The following is a 27,508-nucleotide window of genomic DNA, read 5'->3' on the forward strand; positions in this document are numbered from 1 at the left end:
TTTCATACTTGAATAATCGATACCAAGCTGTAGAAGTTGAGGGTCAACTTTCCAGTGAAATGCCCATTATTTCTGGTGTCCCACAAGGATCAGTTCTAGGGCCACTGCTTTTTTCTCTTTTTATCAACGATTTGCCTACCGTGTTAAAATTTTGTAATATTCATATTTTTGCTGACGATGTCCAAATCTATTTGTGTTCGTCACAGCTTTCAATTAGTGAAATGTCCCGACTTGTAAATAATGATCTCTCAAATGTATTTTCGTGGTCTGAAAGAAATTTACTTCCCATTAATTCCTCTAAAACTAAAACTATGTACATATCACGAAGACAACGTCCAACACCTTTGCCAGACATAGTAATCAATCGAGAGAAAATTAGTTATATTTCAAAGATATCTATTTTGGGGGTAATTTTCCAGCAAGACCTAGAATGGGATGATCAGGTAAATGCACAATGTAGTAAAATTTACTTGGGGTTACGACATTTAAAATTGACTGCATCTATGTTACCACTCTCTTTGAAATTAAAACTATTTAGGTCCTTGTTGCTTCCGCATTTCAATTATGGTCTAGAATTGATTATCAATGCCTCCGCCAGAGCTATCGAAAGACTGCGAATTGTATTAAACTGTTGTGTTCGTTGGGTGTACAAATTGAGCAGGTTTTCAAGAGTATCGCATCTTCAAAATACACTTCTGGGTTGTTCATTTAGAAATTATTTTGAATTTAGATGCTGTGTGACTTTTCACAAAATCCTTCAAACGGGACCAAATTATCTGCGTGAAAAATTACAGCTTTTCCAAAGTTCAAGAGTGAGGAATTATATTTTGCCTCGTTTCAATTCATCACATTACAGTGGTACCTTCTTTGCACGTGCAGTAGTCTGGTGGAACCAACTTCCTGCTGAAATTAAAATGATAAATTCATCTGCTCGATTCCGTTGCGAATGCATTCAATGGTTGGAAGGAAGGAATTAAGTTTAAAATTAATTGTGTAGTTATAAGAGAGTAAAAGCAAGTGATGAATGTGGTTGTCAATTCCGATTGTAGAAATTGATAAGAATGTATTCTTAATCTACAAGTATATTAAATAAATAAATTCATCATAGAAAAAATTTTTGTCTCCAAAAACACCCACGTGCCAAATTTGGTTCCATTTGCTTAATTACTTCTCGAGTTATGAGGAAAATTGTGTTTCTTTGGTACAGGAGCCCCCCCTCTTAAAGTGGGGAGGGGTCCTAATTTACTATAGAAAATATTCTTGCCCTCGAAAACCTTCACATGCCAAATTTGGTTCCATTTGCTTGATTAGTTCTCGAGTTATGAGGAAATTTGTATGGAAGCCCTCCCTTTTAAAGAGGAGAGGAGTTATATTTCCCCTTATAAAGAGGGGAGGGGTCTCAATTTACCATAGAATAACTTCTTGTCACCGAAGACACCCACATGCCAAATTTTGTGCTATTTGCTTGATTAGTTGTCGAGTTATGCAGAAATTTGTGTTTCATTTGTATGGGAGCCCCCCCTCTTAGTGGGGGGAGGGGTTTCTAACCATCACTAAAACCTTTCGTGGCCCCGAAAAACCTCTACATGCATATTTTTATGCCGATTGATTCAGTAGTTTTCGATTCTATAAAGAACATACGGACAGACAGACAGACAGACAGACAGACAGACAGACAGACAGACAGACAGACAGACAGACAGACAGACAGAAATCCTTCTTTATAGGTATAGATAGATAACTAGTGACAAATGACACTAGTTCAAATCTCCTTTCGAGACAGCAGCTCAACTTATTAGGAATTCACAAAATCTAATACCAGCGATTAGTTTTGTCCAGCGCTTCTAACACCTATTTCAATTCATAAAGATTACCTTTAAATGTATGTATACTTTCATTCAGCTCAAAATTTCATTTTTCCAACTGCTCAAAACCCGAGGCTTCGCATCAAATATTCACACCGTAAAGTGCAACCGCAAAGAATGGGAAAACTTTTTCCTGCCAGCTACATATCATCCGAGAAGCCCGCTCCGTTCCAGAAAATCGAAACACCATATTATGAGATCTCCTTCGAGAAAGCTATCATTTGGCGCTTTTCTGTTCATCGTTCCGAAGGTTGCCTCACCACCGCACCGCACCGCACAGTTTTAATTCATTTCGAGCGGAGGAACAAAACTAGCAAACTGCATCCTTTTTGGCTGCTGGCGTTCGCATTCGCACTTGATACAGCGCATCATGTGGCTTAGTAGTATTATAGTTAATTTGGGTGTGAGGCTTGCTCCTTTCGTGAAGCGCGGAACAATGCCTTAAAAAAATGAAAAAAGAAACAAGAGATAGGAGCGTTGTATTATACACTCCGTCCCGCGGAGCAGCCGTGAACCGTGGCTCTGAACCGCCACATACTAGTTCTGCGAAATATAGAGCATCGTTTCTCCATCACTACTGCCGAAAGGATGCGAATAAAGAAAAACTTTCACCAAACGTCGATTATCCCCGTGCGGTAAAGCGCTCACCCGGGGCAATTTAGCCGTGTACTCTTGTTATCCTTATTCTATCTTCTTGATTTTTCTTCTGGGGAGGATCGTGCCTGTCTACTATACGGTGCTGACTTTCTATTCACTTTTGGTTTTGCTCTACTTTTCCCCATCTAATGGCTACAATTGAAAGGCGAAACTTTGGTAGTTTAGAAAGAGTGAGAGAGCGAAAAAAAAAATAGACGGAACGAAAATAACTTTTCTACCACCAAAAAATAACGAAGTGCAATTTTGATCTTTCGAAACGGGTTAGGATGTGCTCGGAAAATCTCACGTGCGGGGTTTTTTATATTCGGAAAAGATTTTGCCTCTAAAATGTTGCATTGGATTTGTATGCATTGCTTCAAATCTGGTTTGTTTTTCTCATAGATGGATGATTGCAGAGAAGCTGCATATGAGATACAAAGATTTCTACAAAATACTTTAAACTATCATCGGTAAAGATACGTGACATTTAACTGAACATAATAAATTTCATAACAGTGTAATAATAAAAATTACAGCAAATTTGTCGTGAAATCTTTACTATGCTGATCTCAGCTGTCATCCTAAGCACTAAATCGAACGACCCAATCGTAATGCTCAGCTAAAGAAAGCTGCTTAAAGGTAATGCACAGTTCACATGCAACGGCTGAATCAATAACGGAAAGACATTCAATTGTTCACCTGTAGCGTAGGTATAAGTTCAGCAGGTGGAAGCCATCGGCAACAGGCAACAGTTATCGGCTACAGCTCAGCATTGTGCCTCCCCAAGTGGCTGTCGATTGAACACAGTCAAATTTTAATTCAGGAAAATTTACGGCGATTTGACACGAAACCCTTCGTCAATAGGAAATGGCAAGCAGATTGCTGTCTTTGGTTATCTACAAGTTCATTAGTCATCGATAAATAGTGCTTAGAAGCATTGTCATTGTATTTTATGACATCGCGCGTATTATTTAGAGAATCGAAAACAATAACCCTATAAACTAGCGTTAATTGTTTGGACAATCAACGCAATAGCTTTGCCTATAAATTAGCTGTCCAAAATTAGTACTTTTGATTTAACTCTTCTGTAAACTGTAACATTGTAGTATTAAACTTTTTAAACAAGATTCCACCTTTCACCGAAAACAATCTATTAAACCCGCTGCTCCGAAACTCGGCAACGTATTATTTGGCCATTCTTCAAAATTCAACTTCCAGCACAAACAACCAACCGGCGTCGTTGTTGCGTCGTCGCGGGTACTTCCTTCTAGCCGGATTAATTGACTGAACTCCGGCCGTGGTTGGCTTGGCTGGCTGGTAGGTTAGGTAGGTACTTTAAAATCTTAATATTCAATTATAGTTTCATTAGGGTTTCGCAGTCCATCCGGTTGCTTTCGCCGGGGTAAGTTCTCACCGAAGTGCACCGTAATTAAGCGAACCGGGAAGGTCGGTCGGTAATGGCGGAAAAGCAGCAGCGCGCTCACGATGGCGATGCTCACGATGATGATGGTGATGATGATAATAATAACAATAATGGCACCGGTCGTTTGCATCCCGAAAGTAACGGAAGCACTAGAAACCCAAAAAGCAAGTGCGAAAACTAAGGAACGGGGATGGAAGCTGGAGAGTGGTTCGATTATGATTATTAAGTTAGTATGTCGGACGAGTTTTCGTGAAGCTGCATATGAATACCGCAAAGAAATGCTTGCTTGCTTAATTATGGAAGAAAATACACAGAACAGGTTGACCTCTCCTAAAGCAGGTAACCATTATCCAGCACTGGTTTTAAGTCAGACAATAAATTCCTAAGTACACGCTTCAATGAAATCCACCGGAATGAGAGGAGAAATTGAAAAATTAATCGTTCCTGGCAAAGCGATAATGGCTGCATTATTTGATGACTTGCAGCTATCGAATCTCGTTCATCCGGCACAAGCCGCCACAAGCTGGATTCAGAACTCGCTCGCAATTCCATCATGGTTTTCCATCTGCCGGCTGGTTGGTACCGGTCTTTGCATATCAGCATGATTTCGCCCGGTAGGAAAAAGTTTTCCATCTTCCATCGCTCGGTTGGATTGAGTTTTTCCAAGATGTGCCGCCGCATGCCTGCGAGATATTCGGTGCTGCTTTGTAGGAAATTTTATTCGTTAGAATAAAGGAAAACTTTGCACAGCAACGGTATGGAATATATTTCTAACGTGATGAAAAGATAAGTTTTGAAAGGACGTATGTAGTTGATTTTTAAGATTTGTTATTTTCAAATGACTTTTATATTTAACCAAGCGTCTCCATAATGCTTCAATACTTGAAGCGAAATGGAGACGCATAGTGAAAAGTGATCGATTGACATCCCAAGGTATGGCAAGTATTCAATCTCACATATGAATCTATTATCAATTTGTCTTACTGGAAGCCAGGCAGATAACCAAGTTTTCATTTAAGTTCTAGAAAAAAAGAATCCCAAACAGTACAAAAGACTGTTTCAAAAGCTTCCAAAAAGAATCTAAAGATAGTCCAAAAAATGTCAACAAAGAGCTCTAAAAAGTGTCTGGAAACACTCCAAAAAGAAACCAAAAATAGTCCAAAAGAGTCCAAAAACAGTCTAAACAGCATCTGAAAAAATTCCCAATATATTCCAATGAGAGTTAAAAAAGTGTACGAAAGGTGTAGTTCAAAAAGAGGCAAAACGAGTTCAAAACAGTCCAAAACAACTCAAAATAATGCAAAGAAGTCTAAAACGAGAACAAAAAACACCCAAAAGCCAAAATTAGTCTAAGAAGAGTCCAAACATAAAGTATTAAAAAATCCAAAAACAGTTCGAAGTAACCTCGGAAAAAGTCGAACAAGAGTGTAAAAAGAGTATAAAAAGTGCCTAAACAGAAGCTTAAAAGTCCAAAACGTGTCCAAAAAAAGTCCAAAAAAGAACCCTAAAGAGACGAAAAGAGTCAGAAAGGAGTCCAAAACCAGCCCTCCAGAAAGAGTCCAAAGCGTGTGCAAAAAGAATCCTTAACGCAACCAAAAACACTTTAGGAAATCCAAAAGAAGCCTAAAATAAGTCCGGAAAGAATCCAAAAAGTGCCAAAAAAGTGTCCAAAAAGATTCCAAAAAGAATCCAGAAAGGTGAGAGGATTGGCTGTTCAGTCTTTAAATGCAGTGGAAGATTTGTTTGATGTTACACCAACATTTCGATCTTTGGTTTAGATCTTCTTCACTGCTTCTAGAACTTAACCCTTTATAAGGCCGTGGCAATTATTTTGCCACCGACGAAAAATATTTGTTTTGCGTCTATAATGACATCAATATAATTATGGAAGCAAAATAAAAAATTTTTGTTGGTGGCAATATAGTTGCTACTGCCTTATAAAGGGTTAATTGGCCTAACGTCTTATGACAAGGTCTGCGCAGTATAATTTCTCCATCTGTTTCGGTCCATGGCATTTCATCTCCAGTTCCGCGGACACCCAGTGCTCGCCAGATCTCGCTCCACCTGGTCTGGCCACCTCGCTCGCTGTGCCCCTCTTCGTCTTGTTCCTACCGGATTTGATGCGAAAACCATTTTTGCAGGATAGTTGTCCGGTATTCTAGCAACATGTCTTGCCCAACGTAGCTTTAACCACTTTCTGAATACTTGGTTCGCCGTAGAAACGCGCGAGCTCGTGGTTCATTCTTCGCCTCCATACACCGTTCTCTTGCACTTCGCCAAAGATTGTTCTTAGCACCCGCCGTTCGGAAACTCCGAGTGCTCGTAGGTCCTCTTCTAGCAGTGTCCACGTTTCGTGCCCGTAGAGGACAACCGGTCTAATTAGCGTTTTGTACAGTGTGCACTTTGCACGGGGGCTCAAATTGTTCGACCGCAAGTGTTTGTGGAGTCCGTAGTAGGCCCGACTTCCGTTGATATGGGCCTTGTCGAGGCCCCCTGCGTGATTTGAATGGATCCGACAATCCACCCGAAACTCTCACACAGCAGTGGATCCCATCCATCGTAGCCATGATAAGTCTGGTAAGCTTACTCGGAAAGCCGTTTTCGTGCAGCATTTTCCATAGCCCTTGTCGGTTTACACTATCATATGCGGCTTTTAAATCGATGGACAGGCAATACGTGAGGATTCGGAATTCGCAGCACTGCTGGAGGATCTGCCACAGGGTAAAGATTTAGTTCGTTGTAGACCAACCCTCCATGAAGCCGGTGTGATAACTTTCCACAAATCTATTGACGCTATTGGCTATTGGCTATTGACGATAGTCGGTAGCAGATGACTTGGGAGAGCACTTCGTAAGTGGCATTCAGGATAATGATCGCTTGGTAGTTCTCACAATCCAGCTTATCGCCTTTCTTGTAGATAGGGCAAATAACTCTGTCTTTTCACTCCTCCGGTAGTTGTTCCGTATCCCAAATCTTAACAATCAGTTTATGCAGACAACATTCCACCTTTCGATCACCGCAGGGTCGTCAGTCAAAACGCCTCCAACTCTATCTCTGCACATCTCTACCCGCGGCACAATGCCTTTACGTGATTCGTTGAGTCTCTGACAGAACTTCCGTGCGTCGTGAAAGTAGTACAACTGCCCGAGCTCTTCGCATTCCTTCTCCTCCTCTACGCAGTATTTGTACCCGCGCTGCGTACTTCTCAGCCAATATCTGCTGGAATTCCTCGCCAAATTATTCGTTACGTCGATTTGGTGCCACACGCCATAAAACGATCTGCGCTACGCTGTTAATGGCTGTTTTCACAGGACTCCAACAGTCCTCAAGAGAGGACGAGAAATAACGTGTAGCTTTCGGCAACATCCGGTTGCTTTAATCGCGTTAAATTATATCGCAGTTCACAACAGATAGCTTTTGACGTATCTTTACCATCACTAGGTAGTGCTCCGAATTCATGTTAGCGCCCCGACAGGTTCTGACGCCGATAATGTCTGAAAAGTGTTGACCATCTATCAGAGCGTGGTCGATTTGTGATTCCGTCTGGTTCGGTGATCTCCAGGTGTACCGATAGGGGAGATTATGCTGGAAAATGGTACTACGTATGGTCATGTTCTTGGAGACGGCGAAGTCGACAAGCCTTAGACCGTGTTCGTTCGCTTGAGGGTGTGCGCTAAACCGTCCAATCACCAATTTAAGTCTGGTATAATAATATAATATGATGATGATGATGATGATGATGATGATGATGATGATGATGATGATGATGATGATGATGATGATGATGATGATGATGATGATGATGATGATGATGATGATGATGATGATGATGATGATGATGATGATGATGATGATGATGATGATGATGACGATGATGATGATGATGATGATGATGATGATGATGATGATGATGATGATGATGATGATGATGATGATGATGATGATGATGATGATGATGATGATGATGATGATGATGATGATGATGATGATGATGATGATGATGATGGTGATGATGATGATGATGATGATGATGATGATCATGATGATCATGATGATGATGATGATGATGATGATGATGATGATGATGATGATGATGATGATATTATGTCTTGAACAGCGGTCGTCGCGCTCCAACTATACGTAAAATTCAGTGCGTAAAAACAGCGTAGCTCCTTCGTGGGCCGGAAGAAGCGCTGCAGGCGCTTCCAGAGGCATTCTTCTTTATATATTTGACCATCGATGGTGCCAGTCGTTATGTACGGCTTGCTGAGATTGCCCCGTCTACAGATCGCCTGCGGCGGTATATTTGTCGACCTTCTTCTTCTGGAACTTCTCCGAAATATCCAGGCGGGACTTGTCGACGAAAAACACTAGTCCGGGAATCTGCTTGGCGTCCACTTTAATGTACGTCTCATCCATTACGACGCATTTCGGCTGCACCAATCATTCGCGGTACAGCTTCCTGGCGTAGGATTTACCATCCGAGTTCTGTTTATCGGCTCGGTTAGACGCCTTCCTTTCCTTGAAGACATGAAGTGCGGCCCGCTTCATTGTCTGTTGGACGAACCATACGGAAGAATTGACCCTGTTGGCCACGTCCCGAGTCGAAAGGTTCAGATTGCGCTTGAAGTAATCCCTCACCTTCCTGGCCTTCACGGGGTCGGTCGTTTTTATTCTTCTTCCGCTGCCAGCTCGCCACTAGGTCGTCTGAGTCTCCTTGAGCGATCCACCTGTGGGTTTGGCCTACCGGAGTATGGGCACGCAAATTCGATTTCGATCAGGGAAAGAATGACAGATTTCGTCAATAATACTGCATTTAATTCTAACGCATCATTGTCGGACAGCGAGAGTAACTCGACTTTCGCCCAAGTTAACCCAACCGTCGCTTTATTTCAATCGATGTAAATAAAGCGACCGCCTCACCCGGAGAGATCAATGTCATCTTTACGTTTATCGAAATCACCTCAGCAGCAACTGTTCGTATGCTATCAGAACGTTTGCAGCATGAACTCTAACATCGACGATTACCGTGGATGGCTATGACTTCATAGCGCTAACAGAGGCTTGGCTCCATGATCGCACTCTACAGTCACAACTTTTCGGACAGGAATACGAAGATTTTCACTGCGACCCCGGGCCCCACAACAGCTTGAAAAAATCCGGTGGTGGAGTACTTATCGCTGTGCACCGCAGCCTGAAAGCTTCCAGAATTAACAACGTGGCTTGGAATAACGTCGAACAGGTTTGTATTTCTGTGAAGTTGCCGGACCGTAACCTCTATCTCTGCACTATTTACATCCCACCTGACCGTACCCGTGATACGACTTTGATCGAGTCCCACTTAAATTCTATATCGATAATCGCCGCGAAAGCAAAACCGCGCGATGACATAGTTGGTTTGACTCCTATATAATTAGACGAACTTTGCAAGAAAGAATCGATCACGAGATTTCCGAGCCGTTCTCTGCTTCTTCTGGGATCGCCCAAGGTAACCATCTGGGTCCGTTGGTTTTCCTGCTATACTTCAACGACGTGCACGACATTAACATTAACGACATGAATGACGCCCATCTTCTCCAGAAGCAATTGGACATCTTCGCGCACTGGTGTCAGCTAAACCGCATGCTACTCAACCCATTGAAATGCTCGGTAATGACTTTTACCAGGAAGGTTCAGCTATTGAACTTTGACTACAAACTCAATTCTACACCGATCCCACGGGCTGACCACGTCAAGGACTTCGGTGTGATTCTAGACTGCCGTCTCGCCTAAAAACAACATAGATCTTTCATCGTATCCAAAGCTTGCAGAATGCTCGGCTTAATTATCCGCATGACACGTCAATTCTGAAATATACAATGCCTTACTGCCTTGTATTGCTCATTAGTACCTATGTACCATTGTAGGGTGTGGGGTCTATTTTAAAGCCCAGTGCGCTAGGCACCGGTACATATTACCCAGCCGTTTATCAAACTGATCCTCTCTTGAGTACTGTTCAACGGTTTGGAATCCTCAGTATAATAACGCCTCGTAACGCATCGAAAACATCCAACGGAGATTTTTTCGCTATGCCCTTCGTCGTATACCTTGGAGACAACCAATGCAGCTCAATCCTTACGAGGGACGTTGCCAGCTTCTTCAACTTGACACGCTTCAGCTTCACCGGGACGCCTCCCGTGCAATGACCGTCACCGATGTTTTAGCTGCTCGCATCGACTGCCCAGATTTACTCCAGCGATGTTAAGGATGGTCCAACTTTACGCCAACTATCATTTTGACGCACCAACTACGGTGCCAACATCGCAATTATTGGTTTGCTGGGAGCTCCATCGACTCGGAGTGGAGATCCTGCTTTTCAGGTAGTACGTTGTGTTCAGGACTTCAGGAAGTGGGATTAATAATAATACAACCTAATTAACGTATACGCACCGACAAATGATAAATCCGATGATGTGAAGGACGAATTCTGCTACAGATTCGAGGTCGAGAGAACCTTTGGAGAGTACCCAAAAGCTTGATGTGAAAATCATCATCGGAGATGCGAATGCGCAGATCGGAAGGGAGGAATTTTTCCGCCCTATCATTTGAAGACGTAGCCTTCAGCTGTCGACCAAGATAATGGTCTGATGCTCATACATTTCACCACCCACCGCCAGAGATCATTCCTCCATCTCTAGCACCTACTTTCTCCATCTGAATATTCAAAAACACACCTAGAGGCACCCAAATGGAGACTCCGGTCTTTCCAGGGACTTGACTCTAATCACAATTTCGTCATGTGTAAAAATCGCACATGGTCGGCGAAGGCTCGCACTGCTATGTTTCAACATCCAGCGGTTGACGGTAGATGGCGTGGCAGAAAGCTTGATCAACGAATAGCAGAACAGCAGGTGGAAAGGAAAGATATAAATCGTGGACCATTTAGGAGACCTCCAAGGTGCCACTGAAACAATGGAATGGAAAACGGTGCAACAGGATAAGAATTGTAAGCGATGGCCAAGCTGAGGAGCCACCAACTCAGAAGGAAGTTAAGAAGGCGGTCAGTGAGCTGAAAAACAGCTGGGAATTATGTCATCATCGTGGAAGTCCAAATGGTGTTGGTACCGAGGTGGAGCTGGATGGGAAACAATATGAAGTAGTGCTGAAGCTGAAGTCCCTCAGTTTGAAAATTCGCACAAAACTGGCACTCTACAGAACACTAATCCTTTCGATGATTCATAACGGACATGAATCACAGCTGAAAAAAGCTGATCGGCTTTTTGAGCGTAAAGTTTTACGATCAACACTTGGTGGTAAAATGGAAAATGGAGTATGATGCAGACGCATTCTACTATACATCATCTACATCTACTATACAAATATGTTGATATATTAAACGTGCTGCGTTGCTGTGGGCGGGGCACGTGGCCAGAATGCCCACGTCAAAACTATTTTCAGCAAAGAACTAAGAAGAAAAGAGGCTGTAAAATTCGAGACAGATCCCGCACCCGATGGATATGCGCTGTTGATGACAGCTGGTGTTCGAGGGGACGGCATCCCAAGACCATCAGTACTGGAGGTGAAGGTCCATAATTCGTTCGGTGCAGAATCGATAACGTCACCACTAAAGTAAATAGGTAAGTAATCTCCTTACATCAAGATTTGGGGTATCTTTAAAAAGATGTTCCAATTTTTGTACATTGTGTCGAGAATAGAATTTGCTATTCGTTTTAGCCATTTATATAAATTTTTCCCCAGCCAGTGAGTAAGCATTGTTATCAAAAAAGGACAAGCCTTCTTCTTCAATCATTCTTCTAGAAACAGATGAGCATCGGAAAAATTAAACAGGAAACCGCTTTTAATCATATTACTGCAGCTTAGTGAAAACAGGTTTTGCATGTAGCAAAGTTTGAACGTCATTTCCTTACTAAGCCTTTCAATGCATTTTTAGAGTCATGAAATATACAAACACGTCATCGTTCCGGGTGCCATTGGCATTGACTGTCATAGTGTCCTAGTTTCGTTGGCGAAAACCGCGTTGTCGGTCGGTTGAATTCATCGTTGCTGACGAAACAATCCGCGTCCGTATCTACCAGTTCTGACCGAGCCTTCTCAACTGCCTGCCAGGGTGCTGTCGACACCGGATTTGGCAGCTCGGTGTTTTCGCTCCGGTGATCGCTCTGACCGACCGACGTTCGGATCGGCGGCAATAGCTTAATGCGATTATGTCGCTCTGCTGCGGAACCTTGCAAGGCGCTGCCTGCAAGCCACCGCACCACCGGCCTCCATTAGCACGGATGACCGAAACCGTCAACGTCATCGTTGTGGCTTGCCAGAGATTTTCCTGTGCCCGAAAAACATGTGCGCTTTGCATACAATTTTCGGCTCGAATTTTCCAATCTGCCAGCAATGGCGAAATATGTGGACATTAAACTTTCACGACTTGTGGCGCTGCAATGTGACCCACTTGGGGTTGATGCATAACAAGCATTTGTGCATTCCGAAGCGGATTGTCCGAATGAGTCATGTTTCTGGTTGTTTGGAAAACATAGGTATCAATTAAATCAATTTCTTGATGATAATAATTGGGATCAATAAGGAATCTCAAGCCACAACGAGATTTATTAACTTTCGCACACTATTGAAGAGACTTTAACACGATCTAAATGGTTTCCTAACCAAACCATTTTCATTTCGTAGTTGCATAGTGATTTACACATGGGAAATTTGGCGCACGTTTCAAGCATAGCTGGATGAGAGTTTCCCAAAATTATCAACGGCCTGGCTGGGGTCATCAACAGCCGACTGTGGTTCCATTAGCGGCCATTGAAAAGTCACGAAAGGTGTTACTTCGGGTGTACCCTTCCGGCTCGACACATTGCACATCAACTGCTCTGCTCTGCTGTGCTGCTTTGCAAGCAAGGCACAGAAGCCAACGGGAGTAAACTTTTTAATTATTTGCTCCGGTCGGTGTCAGAAAAAGTCTGCACAGTATGCAGTCTGCAAGCTCAAAAACCGACACATGTTAGATTTACGAGCACCGGAAAATGCATGCGAAAAGTTGCAAATTGCAGTGACGACGCCGACGACATCTGTTTCGCAGTGTCGTCGTCGCTTCGCTTTTTCACTATATTTACCACGTTCAAAGTTGGCTCTATAAGACACATGGTTGGAATGCCATCACCGCCACTATCATTTTCATCATCATCATCAATATCATTTCCATGATCACCATCGTCATTATCACCATAAAGTTTGCTTTTTATGTTGCTGGTTAGTAACTTTGCTTTTGATATATGTATTATGCATGATAATAACTGGCTGAGGAAGAAGAGCAAGAAGTGCGTTACGTGCAGAGCAACATGCAGGTTGCATTTTCTGCACATGGAAGGTGTTTCCTTTAAATATGCGATGGGTGAATGACTAATTAAATGGAATATGTTGTCAATACCGTTTTACCTTTGTTATACTATAACAAAGGTTTAGGAATTGGTCGAAAAACACGAAATTGATCCGAGGCCCGGAGGGCCGAGCCACATATACCAATCGACAGGGTTCGACGAACTGAGCAATGTCTGTGTGTGTGTGTGTGTATGTGTGTATGTATGTGCGGAGCGCAATTTTTCTATCGCCTATTTCTCGGAGATGGCTGAACCGATTTGTTCGCTATTACTTTTGTTTGAAAGGTATTATTGCCTAGTATATCACTATTGAATTGTTTCGAGGTCCGACATTTCGTTTAAAAGTTATAAGTAAAAAAGTAAAAATTACGTGACACGATTTTCTCCGTACCCAAATGACCGATTTCAACGATCTTGGTATCGAATGAAAGCTCTTGTTAACACTAAATTTTTCGGATAAATTTTATTGAAAACAAACAATCAGTTTAAAAGTTATGCTTAAAAAACCTGTTTTGACAAGGTAATAATTATCGCCTGTTTCTTAGAAATGACTAAAGCGATTTAGACGCTATTAGTCTCATTTGACAGGTAACATAACCTAATAGATCACTATTGATTTGTTTTTTGATTGGACGTTTAATTTGAGAGTTATGATCAATTGAATACAACACATTAAAATTTACAATAATTTATAACGATTTCATCTAAGATGATTTATCTAGTTTGAATTATTTTGGCATCAAATTAGATATTTTAATGCTACAAATATATCTGCAAAATTTCAGAAGTATCGGTTTTGCCGATCAAAAGATATTAACCCTCCAACACTCGCGCCGACTTTTGTAATTCGGTTACTCGTGCGCACAATGGTCCAAAGCCAAAAAGACATGCGCATTAGAATTTTGACTGGGAAAACTTGGTTTTAGGTTTATGGAACCTTCGGAAGAATTTCTTGAAATTGAAAGTTCTATCGTCTGGTGCAATTTAAATTTTGATTAATCCCCCTATAAGTGAAATAAAAAAAATATTTTTCTTCAGTTTCAATATAACACATTGATGTGTTCTGCAAAGTTTTAGAACATATTATTACAAGAAATTTTGTTGAATACAGTAACCTTCTATCTATTAAGCGAAGAGAGAAAAATCTTATTCATTGTATATGAATTTGTAAGATCAGTTTTTTCTATTTTAGCTCTTTTTGTAATTGTTGCATTCCTTTTTCATGTATTACAAAATTGTACAAATAGTAAAAATACACAACTTTGATTAATATAGTATACCTCTATGTTTGTTTGTTTAGGTACTGTAGAACTTTGATTAAAATAAAGCCTTAATTTTGACCCCGAATGACTCGACTACCAACAGATACATTTTAAACATTTTATATTTGCTAATTGTGTTGCTGCATACAGACACCATTTTTACATATGAAGAAACGAGAGAAACTTCCAGGGTCAATCGCGGTACAACTCACATGCTGATTGCTTCGTTTCTGTGATGACAGTTTATGCTGATCTATTTGCCCAACAATTTAAAGTATTAATGCATAATTGTGACATTTTGCTCATAACAAGGTAATTGAAGAGCATACGTTAGTTAAGCAGAGATTTGTAACTTTATAACAATATGGCATTCAAAAACCTACACGTGTTGTACAAAATGCAACAGCGTGAGTAATCGAAGGTTAATAGAAATTGATGAAATTTATTCAAGAAAACTTTATTGATGTCAATCAAAAATAATGGCGTTACAGAAATTTATGCGTAGTTCAAAAACCTATGAACTAGACTTTTACTACGCAATGTATATGTTAAAGAATAATATTTCCTCTTATAACTTGCTTTTACTTGCACTTACTCAAATTAGAAACAACCAGCTTACCCTTACTCAGTAATTTCATGAAAAAAGGATCTATCAAAATTTATAGGTGCTGCTATTTTGTTCAAATTTTGTAAACTTATTAAATTTCCAAAAATTTAATGAAAACCAACGCACCACGCAACGTTAACCAATAGATGAATTATGTTTCGAAGACGTGTCGATTTCTATCTCAAATAGCAAGTAAGACCGTATAACAAAGGTTCCTTTCACCACTAGGTGGATTAAATCGGGTTTTTTCTGCTGATTTAAATGCTGAAATGTTTTCTCTTTAGGTACGAGATATTAAGGGGTAAAAGGAGTAAATTCGAGCGTATATAACTCAGTTGGTCAGTTGTGCCGTGAATACTGCATCATCATTTGGGTAAAATAATGCTGTATCATCGGCAAGTTTCCAATACCGTTTATGTATATAAGAAATAAAAGTGGTCCAATATTACTACCTTGCAGAACTTCAATGTTTATAGGTCTTTTAGCATCTTTGAAGACCACAAATTGTTGCCTTTCACCGAAGATCCCTGTAATAAGAAGACTGACTTTGCCAATATTCGGGAGGGAAGAAGGCTTTGCCAATATTCGGGAGACACTGATGGTAGCTTGCTTTGTCGACCAAGGTGGTCCCTTTGTTTTACCTTTGTTATACTATAACAAAGGTTTAAAAATTGGTCGAAAAACACGAAATTGGTCCGAGGCCCGGAGGGCCAAGTCACATATACCAATCGATAGGGTTCGACGATTTGAGCAATGTCTGTGTGTGTGTGTGTGTGTGTGTGTGTGTGTGTGTGTGTGTGTGTGTGTGTGTGTGTGTGTGTGTGTGTGTGTGTGTGTGTGTGTGTGTGTGTGTGTGTGTGTGTGTGTGTGTGTGTGTGTGTGTGTGTGTGTGTGTGTGTGTGTGTGTGTGTGTGTGTATGTATGTAATGATTTTTTCTATCGCCTGTTTCTCAGAGATGGCTGAACCGAATCGTTCGCTATTACTTTTGTTTGAAAGGTATTATTGTCTAGTAGATCACTATTGAGTTGCTTCGTGACACGACGTTTCGTTTAAAAGTTATAAACAAAAATGTGAAAAATACGTGACACGGGTTTCTCTAGAACTACATGACCGATTTCAACGATCTTAGTATCAAATGAAAGCCCTTATTAAAGCTAAATTATTCAGAAATTTTTAATTGAAAACAAACAAGTAGTTTAAAAGTTATGCTTAAAAACCCTGTTTTGACAAGGTAATAATTATCGCCTGTTTCTTAGAGATGGCCAAACCGATTTATGCGCTATTAGTCGCATTTGAAAGATAATATATGCTAATAGATCACTATTGAATGGTTTTTTGATTGGACGTTTAATTTGAAAGTTATGAGCAACCGTATACACCACACCAAAATTAACAATAATTTATAATGATTTTAACCAAGATAATTTACCTAATTTCAATTATTTTAATATCAAACGAGAGGTTTTGGCACTACGAATATATATGCAAAATTTCATAAGAATTGGTTGTACCGGTCAAAAGATATTAACCCTCGAAAACTCGCGCCAACTTTTGCAACACAGTTACTCGCGCGCACTATAACCCCAAACCAAAGAAAACGTGCGCACTAGAGGTTTGACTGGGAAAACTTGGTTTTAGGTTTATCGAATCTTTAGAATAGTTTCTTGAAATTAAAAGCTCTATCGTCTGGTGGAATCTAAATTTTGACTAATCCCCCTAAAAGTGAAATAAAAAAAAATATTTTTCTTCAGTGTCAATATAACACATTGATGTGCTCTGCAAAGTTATAGAGCATATTATTACAAGAAAATTTGCTAGAGACAGTAACCTTCCATCTCTACAGCTAAGATAGAAAAATCTTATTTATTGTATATGAATTTGTAAACTCAGTTTTTATATTTTTACTCTTTTTGTAATTGTTGTATGACTTTTTCATCTATCACAAAATTGTACAAATGATAAAAATACACAACTTTGCTGAATATAGTATACCTCTATGTTTGCTTGTTTAGGAACTGTAGAACTTTGATTATAAAAAATACCTTAATTTTGACTACGAATTACTCGACTACCAGCAGACGGATACATTTTAAACATTTTACATTGGCTAGTTTTGCTGCATACAGACACCATTTTTCCATATGAAGAAACGAGAGAAAATTCCACTTGGGGTCAATTGCGGTACACCTCGCATGCTGATTGTTTCGTTTCTGTGATGGCGGTTTATGCTGATCTATTTTTCAAACAATTTAAATTATTAATGCATTGAATAATTATGACATTTTGCTCAGAATAAGTTTATTGAAGAATATTCGTTAGTTAAACAACGATTTGTAACTTTATAACAATATGGCGTTGAAAAACCTACACGTGTTGTACAAAATACAACAGCGTGAGTAACCGAAGGTTAATAAAAATTGATTAAAATTATTCAAGAAAACTCTATTGATGTGAATCAAATAGAATGGCATTACAGGAAATTATGCATAGTTCAAAAACCTATAAACTAGACCTTTACTAGGCAATGTATATGTTAAAGAATAAGATTTCCTCTTACAACTTACTTTTATTTGCACTTACTCAAATTAATAATAACTTACTTATACTTACTCAGCAATTACATGAAAAAAGGATCTATCAAAATTTAAAAGTGTTCCTATTTTGTTCAAAATTTGTAAACTTATTCAATTTTCAAAAATTTTATGTAAACCAACGCATTACGCAACGTTAACCAATAGATGAATTATGTTCCGAAAACGTGTCGATTTCTATCTCAAATACCAAGTAAGACCGTATAACAAAGGTTCCTTTCACCACTAGGTGGATTAAATCGGGTTTTTTTTTACGAATAGGGAAATCTGCTAAGCACCTCCCCCCTAATGAGGCGTGAGGATCCCGACCCACTAAAACCCTACTCGAGTCTCTAGTCTGAATCCTTTCTAGCACCACCTTATCGGTATTACTTTAGGGAGGGGCTATTGTGCTTAACGCACCCTCTTAGATAACGACTGGACTGTTAGGCTTAGTTAGGCTGTTTACTCGCCGTTGATTGGCTTTCCAGCGGTTTTGTAGCTCAAGTACAATGTGGTTAGCAGCCGCATTGACCGCGCCCCAGACATCCGAGCTGGAACATATCCTTTGGACTAAGTTATCCGAAGTAGTGTCCTGTCCGCTTACTGCCATCATGTTGCTTCTCGCGCCTTCGAAACGAGGGCTTATGAAGAAAGCATGTTCTACAGTTTCCTCTACATCCACGCATTCTGGACACGCGGGGGACTCCGCATGCCCGAACTTGTACAGATACTGATACTGTCTAAAACATCCATGCCCTGACAGAATCTGTGTCAGGTGGAAGTTGACTTTGCCGTGGCGCCTGTTGACCCACCCGGATAAGTCGATGTGACCACCGGCATTTTGTGGAATCAGACCATGCCCGCTGTCACGTGAAGCACTCTACGTCCTCGCTGATGATGATGCCATTAGGCATCAAGGTTAGGCTAAGACGCAGATTGCATCATGTGAAACTGAGCGATATGCACTCGCCGCTCTCAAGCACCTAGGTAGCTTTTGGTTCCTAACGCCTATGACCACGCTAGTCCGCAATACCTAAGTATGGACTGGACCACGTTGGCTAATAGCCTTCGCTTGCTGCCATATACCGCAGGGCTATTATACATCATACGAGACAATGCTGAAATGACAGTGGAAGCCCTCTTGCAGCCATAAGCGACGTGGCTCCCGAACTTGAGCTTGTCGTCGACCATGACTCCCAGAAGATTTAAAAACCGTGTTTAAACACCGGGCCCAGTATGGAACCCCTGCGGTGATTGGAACGCACTTCTGACTCTCCTCCGTGTTGTAGCATAGCACACGATTCTGCAATTTATTTTCCAGAATCCTGTACAGCGACACCGGTACTTGGACGTTCCGAAGAGAGTTGCGCTGGTTTGCCACCTCGGCTATCTTAGTGACAGACAAGATGGCATCCACCGTAGATTTGCCTTTTCGGAAGCCGAATTGGTTCCTTAGCAGACCGTTTGTACCCTCAGTGTACTGTACGAGTCTGTTAAGGATAACCCTCGCCGGCAGTAACGAGCAGACAGATCGGCCTATATGACGAGGGACACCCTGAGGTTTTCCCGGCTTCAGCAATAAGACCAGGTTCTGTCACTTCCATGTTCCATCTGTCCGGGAAGTGGTCGTCTTCCAGGCATCTACTCATTACTCATTACTCACCTTTGAGATTTAGCGATCTCGATGAGTTCCTCGTTGGTAACCGTCGCTTCCTCCTCGACCTCTAAACCGCCGTCATTCACGTTACTTTGGATGCTCGGCAGGGAGGCCGACCATCTTACGCTATGGTCTAAGATACTGGAACGTCGGCCGTGGGACGACTCCGCGGCCTGAGGCCAGGGCCTTGGCTCGTGGCGCGGAAAGAGGCCCTCGATAATTTGCTCCAGCATCTCTGGCGATCGCTCTGCGGGCCCTTGATCTTTATCATTACGACCCTGCAGGCATCACTCCACGGGACCGCATTGGCACTAGCACATAACCTTTCAAAGCACTCTTAAGCGCTGCGCGTGCAGCAAGTGCTACTCTACATTCAGCACTGCCTTCGTTCGAACGAGCTCTTTGAATAGTTTTCCTCGCACAAAAGCACACTCCGCGGAGTTCCGCAATTTCATCTGTCCACCAGTAAGCCGGTGACCCCCCATACCGAGGTCAGCCTTTCCTAGGCATGGTAGCGTCACACGCTCGCGACAGTACCTCAACCAAATGATCAGCGCTCGGATCGGGCATACCGCGTTCACCGCACTCTCTTCGGATTGCTTCCACAAATACTTCGGAATCGAATAATGATGTCTTCCATCCACAAGTGGTTGGAAAATCGGCTCTACCCGCCGCATGCCGCCTCGTTATCTGATCGACCCCATAGCGGACCGCCTGATGGTCACTATGAGTGTAGCCATTGTCTATCCTTCAGTCTCCTATCAGACCAGGACTGCCGAATGTCACGTCGATGATAAACTCCGCACCGTTCCTACTGAAGGTACTTATGGTGCCGACGTTGGCCAGATCTACGTTGAGCTTTGCCTCAAGCCTCAAGCAGAATCCGACCCCTATGATTCGTGCGACGACTTCCCCACTCTACCCCCCAGGCGTTAAAGTCGCCCGCCACAACCACCGACCTTAGACCAGTCAGCACAACTGATACTCGGTCTACCATCCACGTAAACTGCTCGATAGACCAATTCGGCGGAGCATAACAGCTGCAGTAGAACACTCCACCCACTTTGGCAACCGCAAATCCCTCGTCTTCAGTTGACACAACCTCTTGAACCGGGAACCGGCTTGTCGTCCATATAACCGCCGTCTCGGACCTATCCGAGATCCAGTTGCCATTTCCGGCAGGGACGCGATATGGGTCCATAAGAGATGATGGCAATGTCCGTTGCTGATTCAAAAACTGCTTGGTGTAACAGCTGCTGAGCCGTGCTGCAGTGGTTTAGGTTGAGTTATGTCACTTGCACTATGAACGTGGCCTGGTCGCCAGCACACCGGCCGGACACCTTGGACCTCCCGTTACGTGCTTTGTGTCCCGTTTACAGGTACAGATCCTTGCTTTATGGCCAGCACTGCCACATCTCCTGCACAATTGGTTCCAGGTCTTATGCCCGTGCTCGAAGCTTGTGCACACTCAGTAGGCATACCGACCACCCCACTTTTAGCCTAGCAGCTTTCAAGGATTCGTTTCCGTCTGCCAGCGGAAGTCGCAAGATGGATCCCGGCCGGACCCTTGCCCAGGCGAACCACCTCGGTTGCCACTACCACTCCACTTTGCTCTTTGAGAGCTTGTACGACCCCGCACACTTCGGTGATCTCATCCAGGTTTTTAAGCTGGAGAGTCACTTCTGGTGTGAGAGCACGTACCTGCACTCCCTTCCCGAGCACTCCTTCCGCTATCAACTTGTATGCGGAACTCTTCTTGGTGGTGTCCTTCTTTAACTCAGGAATCAGAGCCAGCGCGTGAACCGTGGATGCTTCGCACGTCCGCGCCCAGATTCGAAAGCCGCGCCTTTGTCGAACAACTTGAATCTCGAGCCTCGGAGTTGCCACCTGGTGGAACCGTCGAAGAGCAATGAACCGGCATCAAGAACGCCTTCATCACGACCAGTGATGAAACCCTCGGCAAAGCGCGCAGCAGGCAGAGGGAATGGATTTCGGATAAAACTTGGAAGAAGATCGACGAGCGGAGAGAGGCGAAAGCCGGCATTGAGCGAGTGCGGACCATTTCGGCCAAGACAGCTGCCCGTCAACGATACGCCGAACTGGAGAGGGCTGTTAAACGTGCTTGTAGGCGGGACAAGAGAGCCTGGACTAACTCCCTAGCCGAACAAGGAGAAACCGCCGCCGCCAATGTGCCAGGATGAATACAAAGATGCCGCTAAGGGACAGAGCACAGAGCTGGTCAGGTATTGACTGACCGTATAGAACAGCTTAAGCGATGGACTGAACATTTTGACCAACTCTTCCGAGTTTCAAATGTCAGAGACCAACAAAACCAGCAGCGCATGACGCCTACAGTCCGTCGAATTAATCGCGTCAACTCGGAGGCGCCATTGCTGGTTGAAATTGTAGCAGCCATCAAGAGTATGAAATCTAATAGAGCGCCAGGGATAGACTGTATTTCAGCCGAAATGCTCAAAGCTGACCCATCTTTGTCAGCCCAGATGATGCATCAGCTTTTCAGCAATATTTGGGAAACCGCAACTTTTCCGGTGGACTGGATGCAGGGCATATTGGTCAAAGTCCCTAAGAAAGGAGACCTAACGGAATGCGGTAACTGGCGTGGCATCACGTTGCTCTGTATTACTCTCAAAGTACTCTGTAAGGTAATCCTCAACCGGATCCAGGAGAAGATCGTCGCTTCTCTCCGGCGGCAGCAAGCTGGATTCCGTGCTGGCCGATCATGTGTAGACCATATCACAACGCTCCGCATTATATTGGAGCAGATCAACGAATTCCAGGACTCTCTTCTGCTGGTGTTCGTTGACTTCGAAAAGGCGTTCGACCGACCCAACCACTTAGGCGTAGAGGAGTTCCAGATAAGCTAGTTCATCTCATCGAGGCTCAGTCCATACGAGGCATTCTCGTGCAGGGTTTTGCACGACGGCGTCTTGTCCGACCCCATAAGGGTTACTGCTGGTGTGAGACAGGGCTGCATTTTATCACCGCTTCTGGTTCTCATTGTTATGGTTGAGATACTAGTTGGAGCAATTGACAGTAGACCAAATCGAGGATTGCCTTGGAATCCTCAACGATGGAGCAACTAAATGACCTCGACCTAGCCGATGACATTGTCTTGCTCGCACAACGCCGAAACGATATGCAGAGCAAGTTAGATGACCTCTCCGAGAGCTCCCAGGCAGCAGGTCTCACAGTCAATGTCGCGAAAACTAAGTCTATGGTAGTGAACACTGACAATTCCACCAACTTCACAGTAGCGGGACAACAAGTTTAGCAGGTAGACGCCTTTCAATATCTTGGTAGCCAAACAACGCCCGATGGTGGTACCACACGGATTAGGAAAGCCAGAGGTGCCTTTACAGGTCTGCGAAACATTTGGCGCTCAAACCAGATCACTCTACGTACGAAAACCCGAATCTTTAATTCAAACGTTAAATCCGTACTGCTGTATGCCTGCGAAACGTGGTGCGTCTCAGCGGAGACAAGGCAAAAACTGCAGGTATTCATTAACCGGTGCCTGCGATACATTATTCGTGCCTGGTGGCCTGATAATTGGATATCCAATGAGGAACTCCATCGTCGGTGTCATCAACGGCCGATAGCCATAGAAATTCGTGAACGTAGGTGGAAGTGGATCGGACACACCTTGAGGAAAGGAGCGAACGAGGTTTGCAGAGAAGCACTCGACTGGAATCCACAAGGACAGCGTAGAAAAGGCAGACCCAGAGGCTCATGGCGACGCAGCCTAGCCAACGACATCCGAGCTGTACACGAGAACCTGTCCTGGCGACAGGTAAATGTCATGGCGGGTAACCGTCAGCAGTGGCGATCTCTGATTTCATCCCTTTGTTCTGTCGGACCGGCGGACATGGACACATAAGTAAGTAAGTAAGTAAGTTTGCCATAGAGCTGTGCGAGTTCATGGTTCATCCTCCGCCTGTATACTCCGTTCTCCTGTACGCCATCGAAAAACGTTCTCAGCACTCGTCTTTCAAAAACTCCGAGTCCTTGTAGGTGCTCCTCGAGCATTGTCTACCTTTCACGCCCGTAGAAAACAACCACTGACAAGTGTCTTGTGCAGTGTGCACTTTGTCCAGGGGCTTAGTCTGTTCGACCGCAATTCTTATGAAGCGCATAAGCACGACTTCCGCTGATAATACCTCTCCGAATCTCACGGCGGGTATCATTGTTCGCCATTAGCAATGAGCCAAGGTAGTCAAATTCCTACTTACCTTTAACCCATTTTTTTCTGCATCGCACTCTTGTCTGGTGCACTATTCAGGCACTACCACAATTGTACTGCCGATAATATCCATGTCATAGGCAAAGCAGATGAATTTGTTGACTAGATTTGTTGAAAATCGTGTCCCGCTCGACAGTTCACCCGAAATCCGAACACAGCACTGGAAAAGCTGTTCTCGTTCATGATTTTCCTTCGCTCTTTTTGGTCGATGGTATGCATGTATATGCAGCTTTGAAGTCAACGAATAAATGGTGCGTGGGAACTCTGTATTCGCCGCCCCTTTTGGAGGATTTACCGCAGTGTAAATATTTGATCCGCTGTTGAGCGTCCTTCAATGAAACCGAAACTGACGTCTGTCCGGATGTTGTTCACAACGGAATGTTCTGGGTGCATCTTATCCATCTCTCAATCAATGTTAGCACTTCGATTGGATTTAGGCTTTGGGATAGTCCTTCTGATGGTAACTTTTTGCTTATGGTGAGACATTTCATTGGCCACTGTTGGACATCTGATCTTCGCTATCACGACTTGACAAACATTATAAACTCTACAACTCACATTTATCTTCGACGACGGACTGAAAAAAGTTTCGTTTTTCGTTACCGGGCGCTTACGAATGAGCTTATTGTATTGACTGACCTGAAGTATTATGTGATATTCCAAATTTTGAAATTATTTAGTTTCCTTTTTTGACTAAATTTATAAATAATCTTCACTTTTTATTTAGCGAAACTGTTAGTACAGCTCGTGAACAGAAAAGATAACCAATCGAAATCGAAATAACAAATTATTCGGATGAAGAAAAAGCGCTCGATGCGAATGAGTTAGGGAGCGATTCAGATCAAAATGGACTGTATTCATAATTACTATTCATGCTGGTGTTTGGTTATTTACAACTAACAAATGTTTGAATGCCCTGGCGAGTTTCACTTTGTACAATACCACGTAATTATGTTTCAAGTTGGCTTCATTGTTTCGCTTAAGTTAGTGCATGGGTGGATGAATATACCTAAAACTTTGCTCGGATGCACGATATTACAACAACCCTGTTTGATACCACTTTTTGTAATAACACAAGAATTTTTAAAGTACTTTCGAGCAATCAATTCGAATTAAGAAAAAATAATCGATTAGAATTTTCAAAATAAACAAAATATCGTTGCACACTTTTCTGCAGGCTGCTTTATCGTCCTCAGCCTAATGACTTCTTCGCTAAATCAGGAAGTTTAATTCCGTCGATTAGGTAGGTAGCCTCCACTTTACTTTACTCCTAGCACTTTATTTACTGCGGTAACAACATCGTGTGGCTGTGGCAGTGCTGCTGCTTCCAATGATTTGGTGTAAGGCATTGGGACGTCCACACCTAGAAAGAAGGAATACTCGAATCAACCGCTCAACAGTTTTGAAAATAAATCATTACCAGTAACACGCCAAACAGGAGCATCCAAGTGGAAGAATGTTTCGTGTTCCATAACTCTAGCACAGATTTCAGAGCCAATGCCTGAAAAAAATGTCGCTTGTTTTCAAGTATTCAAAACAAAACCCAACAAATACTCACCGCTCTGGGGCCAACCCTGTTCAACCGTTACCAAGTGATGCGTTTTCTGTACGGATTTGAACACCGTTTCTGTATCAAGCGGACGAAGGGAACGCAGATTGATGACTTCGCATTCTACACCTTTGCCGGCCAGTTCGGTCGCTGCCTGCAGGGCCGTTTCCACCGATTTAGAGTGCGCTACCACGGTGACGTGTTTGCCTGGACGCATAATTTTCGCCTTTCCGATCGGCAGTACGAAATCTTTATCTAGAACCTGATCCGAAACCGGATATCCTACACCGTACAGCATTTCGTTCTCCAAACAAACAACCGGATCTGGATCCCTGATGGCAGCTTTAAGAAGACCTTTAGCGTCCTCGCTGTCGTATGGCGAAATGACCTTCAAGCCGGGGCAGTGAGCGTACCATGCACCGAAGCATTGTGAATGTTGAGCGCCTACACCGGCAGCGGCTCCGTTCGGGCCGCGGAAAACAATCGGAACGTTAACCGTACCGGCAGACATGTAAAAAGTTTTTGCTGCCGAATTGATTACCTAAAAACCAAAAAGTTACAACAGAAATTAGAGCACTGGAAACGTTCTATTGTAAGTTGTAACTAACCTGATCGATGGCCTGCATTGAGAAGTTGAATGTCATAAACTCGCACACCGGACGAAGACCGGCCATAGCGGCACCGACCGCAATACCTGCAAAGCCCGCTTCAGTGATTGGTGTGTCGATAACTCGCTTGTCGCCGTACTTTTTCCACAGTCCTCGTGAGACCTGTAGTTTTTAGAACCGAAATTAGAAAAATTTGAAACATTCGTTTAAAGTTATACAGTTATACAGGATTTTTTAAAATCTAAAACTTAATTCCCATAAAAGTATCTAATGCATTGAAACGATTATTATCGCTTGTTCATTTTCTTCTAGCCACATCGAGGATCTGATAGTGCGTTTGCATTCAGATGTAAACAAAAATAGTCGTCGCATTTCTACGTCATCTGATTTCTAGTGATAACCTTCATTACACGCTGCACACAGAGATTCAATCTGCTAGCCAACCACAACCAACCCGTTAAAGAAAAAATGTTTACGTAACATGACATGCCGAAGTTTAATATAAAAAAGCAGACCCGCCTCCGTACGGTCATAACATCTCCCAGGTTTACCTTGTAGGCACCGTCATACTGGGCCACCTCCTCGCCGAGCAGGAATACTTTCTCGTCCCGCTCCATCTCCTCGTCCAAGGCTGCGTTGAGGGCATCGCGGACAGTCAGCTGCTGGGCAGCTAGCACTTTTGAGGTCGAAAAAGCACGACGGGACAAACCACGGACGGCGGTCGATGCGAGCATCATTCCTGGATAGTGGGCTACTCGGAATCTGGAAAATCTTCACGAATCGAAACTTTATCGCACTGCACGGCTTTTATTGTTTAATAGAAGTTCCAAAATCGACCCGCACGAAAAATTAAGCAGCCGACGACGAGCAATACCAGAAGCGAGATTCGACCACAGCACAGACACTATCCACCAGCGATAATCAGAGATGCCATATTTTCTAAAAAAATGTCTGCAACTGCTCGAAACCCGAAAAAATCGAGCAGTTTTCCGGCTACTCGAATTTTCTGGTTTAAAAATAATCTGCGAAAATCTGCACACTTTTTTAGGAAGTCTGTGAAAGTTTAAAGACCTTCGAACAAAAATCTGCACCAAAACAATAAAAGTCAGAAAAACTGCAAATATCTGCAAATTTATAATGATCTTCAAGACCGTTCCAAAAATCTGGAATTTGCAGACAAATCTGCAAGTCTGGTATCCCTGGCGATAATACCGATACGCAGAGATGCCATATTTTCTAAAAAAATGTCTGCAACTGCTCGAAAACCGGAAAAATCGAGCAGTTTTCCGGCTACTCGAATTTTCTGGTTTGAAAATAATCTGCGAAAATCTGCACACTTTTTTAGGAAGTCTGTGAAAGTTTAAAGAGCTTCGAACAAAAATCTGCAACAAAACAATAAAAGTCATAAAAACTGCAAATATCTGCAAATTTATAATGATCTGCAAGACCGTTTCAAAAATCTGCAATTTGCAGACAAATCTGCAAATCTGGTATCCCTGCCGATACGCAAGAGCTGACACAAGAACTGACAATTCGAGTGTCCTGTCACAGGCAGCGTTGCCAAACAATTTTTAACACGTCTCTGCTTGATTAACACATAAAAAAAATAATAACGCCTGATTAGGGTGGTTCTGTTTTGGACAGGCGTTACGCGTAAACATTTACGGACATTTTTACGGTAAAATT

General features: G+C 42.7%; 1 protein-coding gene across 1 annotated transcript; it reads right to left on the bottom strand.

The window, feature by feature from the left end:
* Positions 1-24,397: 24,397 nt before the first annotated feature.
* LOC128734517 (pyruvate dehydrogenase E1 component subunit beta, mitochondrial) lies at positions 24,398-26,737 on the bottom strand. Its single transcript, XM_053828759.1, has 5 exons — positions 26,374-26,737; positions 25,823-25,984; positions 25,224-25,755; positions 25,086-25,166; positions 24,398-25,028 (listed from the first exon to the last, which is right to left on the bottom strand). Exons 1-5 carry the CDS (start codon positions 26,557-26,559, stop codon positions 24,925-24,927), a joined length of 1,065 nt encoding a protein of 354 aa, XP_053684734.1. The 5' UTR covers positions 26,560-26,737; the 3' UTR covers positions 24,398-24,924.
* Between the last annotated feature and the right edge of the window lie 771 nt (positions 26,738-27,508).

Source organism: Sabethes cyaneus, chromosome 2 (genome assembly GCF_943734655.1).
Source record: "Sabethes cyaneus chromosome 2, idSabCyanKW18_F2, whole genome shotgun sequence".
Classification (NCBI taxonomy): domain Eukaryota; kingdom Metazoa; phylum Arthropoda; class Insecta; order Diptera; family Culicidae; genus Sabethes; species Sabethes cyaneus.

Bases quoted from the DNA above. Each gene is read 5' to 3' on its own strand.
- LOC128734517 (XM_053828759.1), bottom strand. From the start codon at position 26,559: ATGATGCTCGCATCGACCGCCGTCCGTGGTTTGTCCCGTCGTGCTTTT. The intron at 25,167-25,223 runs GTGAGTATTTGT...CATTTTTTTCAG, and splicing joins ACAGGGTTGGCCCCAGAGCG to GCATTGGCTCTGAAATCTGT. The intron at 25,029-25,085 runs GTAATGATTTAT...CCTTCTTTCTAG, and splicing joins TCCTGTTTGGCGTGTTACTG to GTGTGGACGTCCCAATGCCT.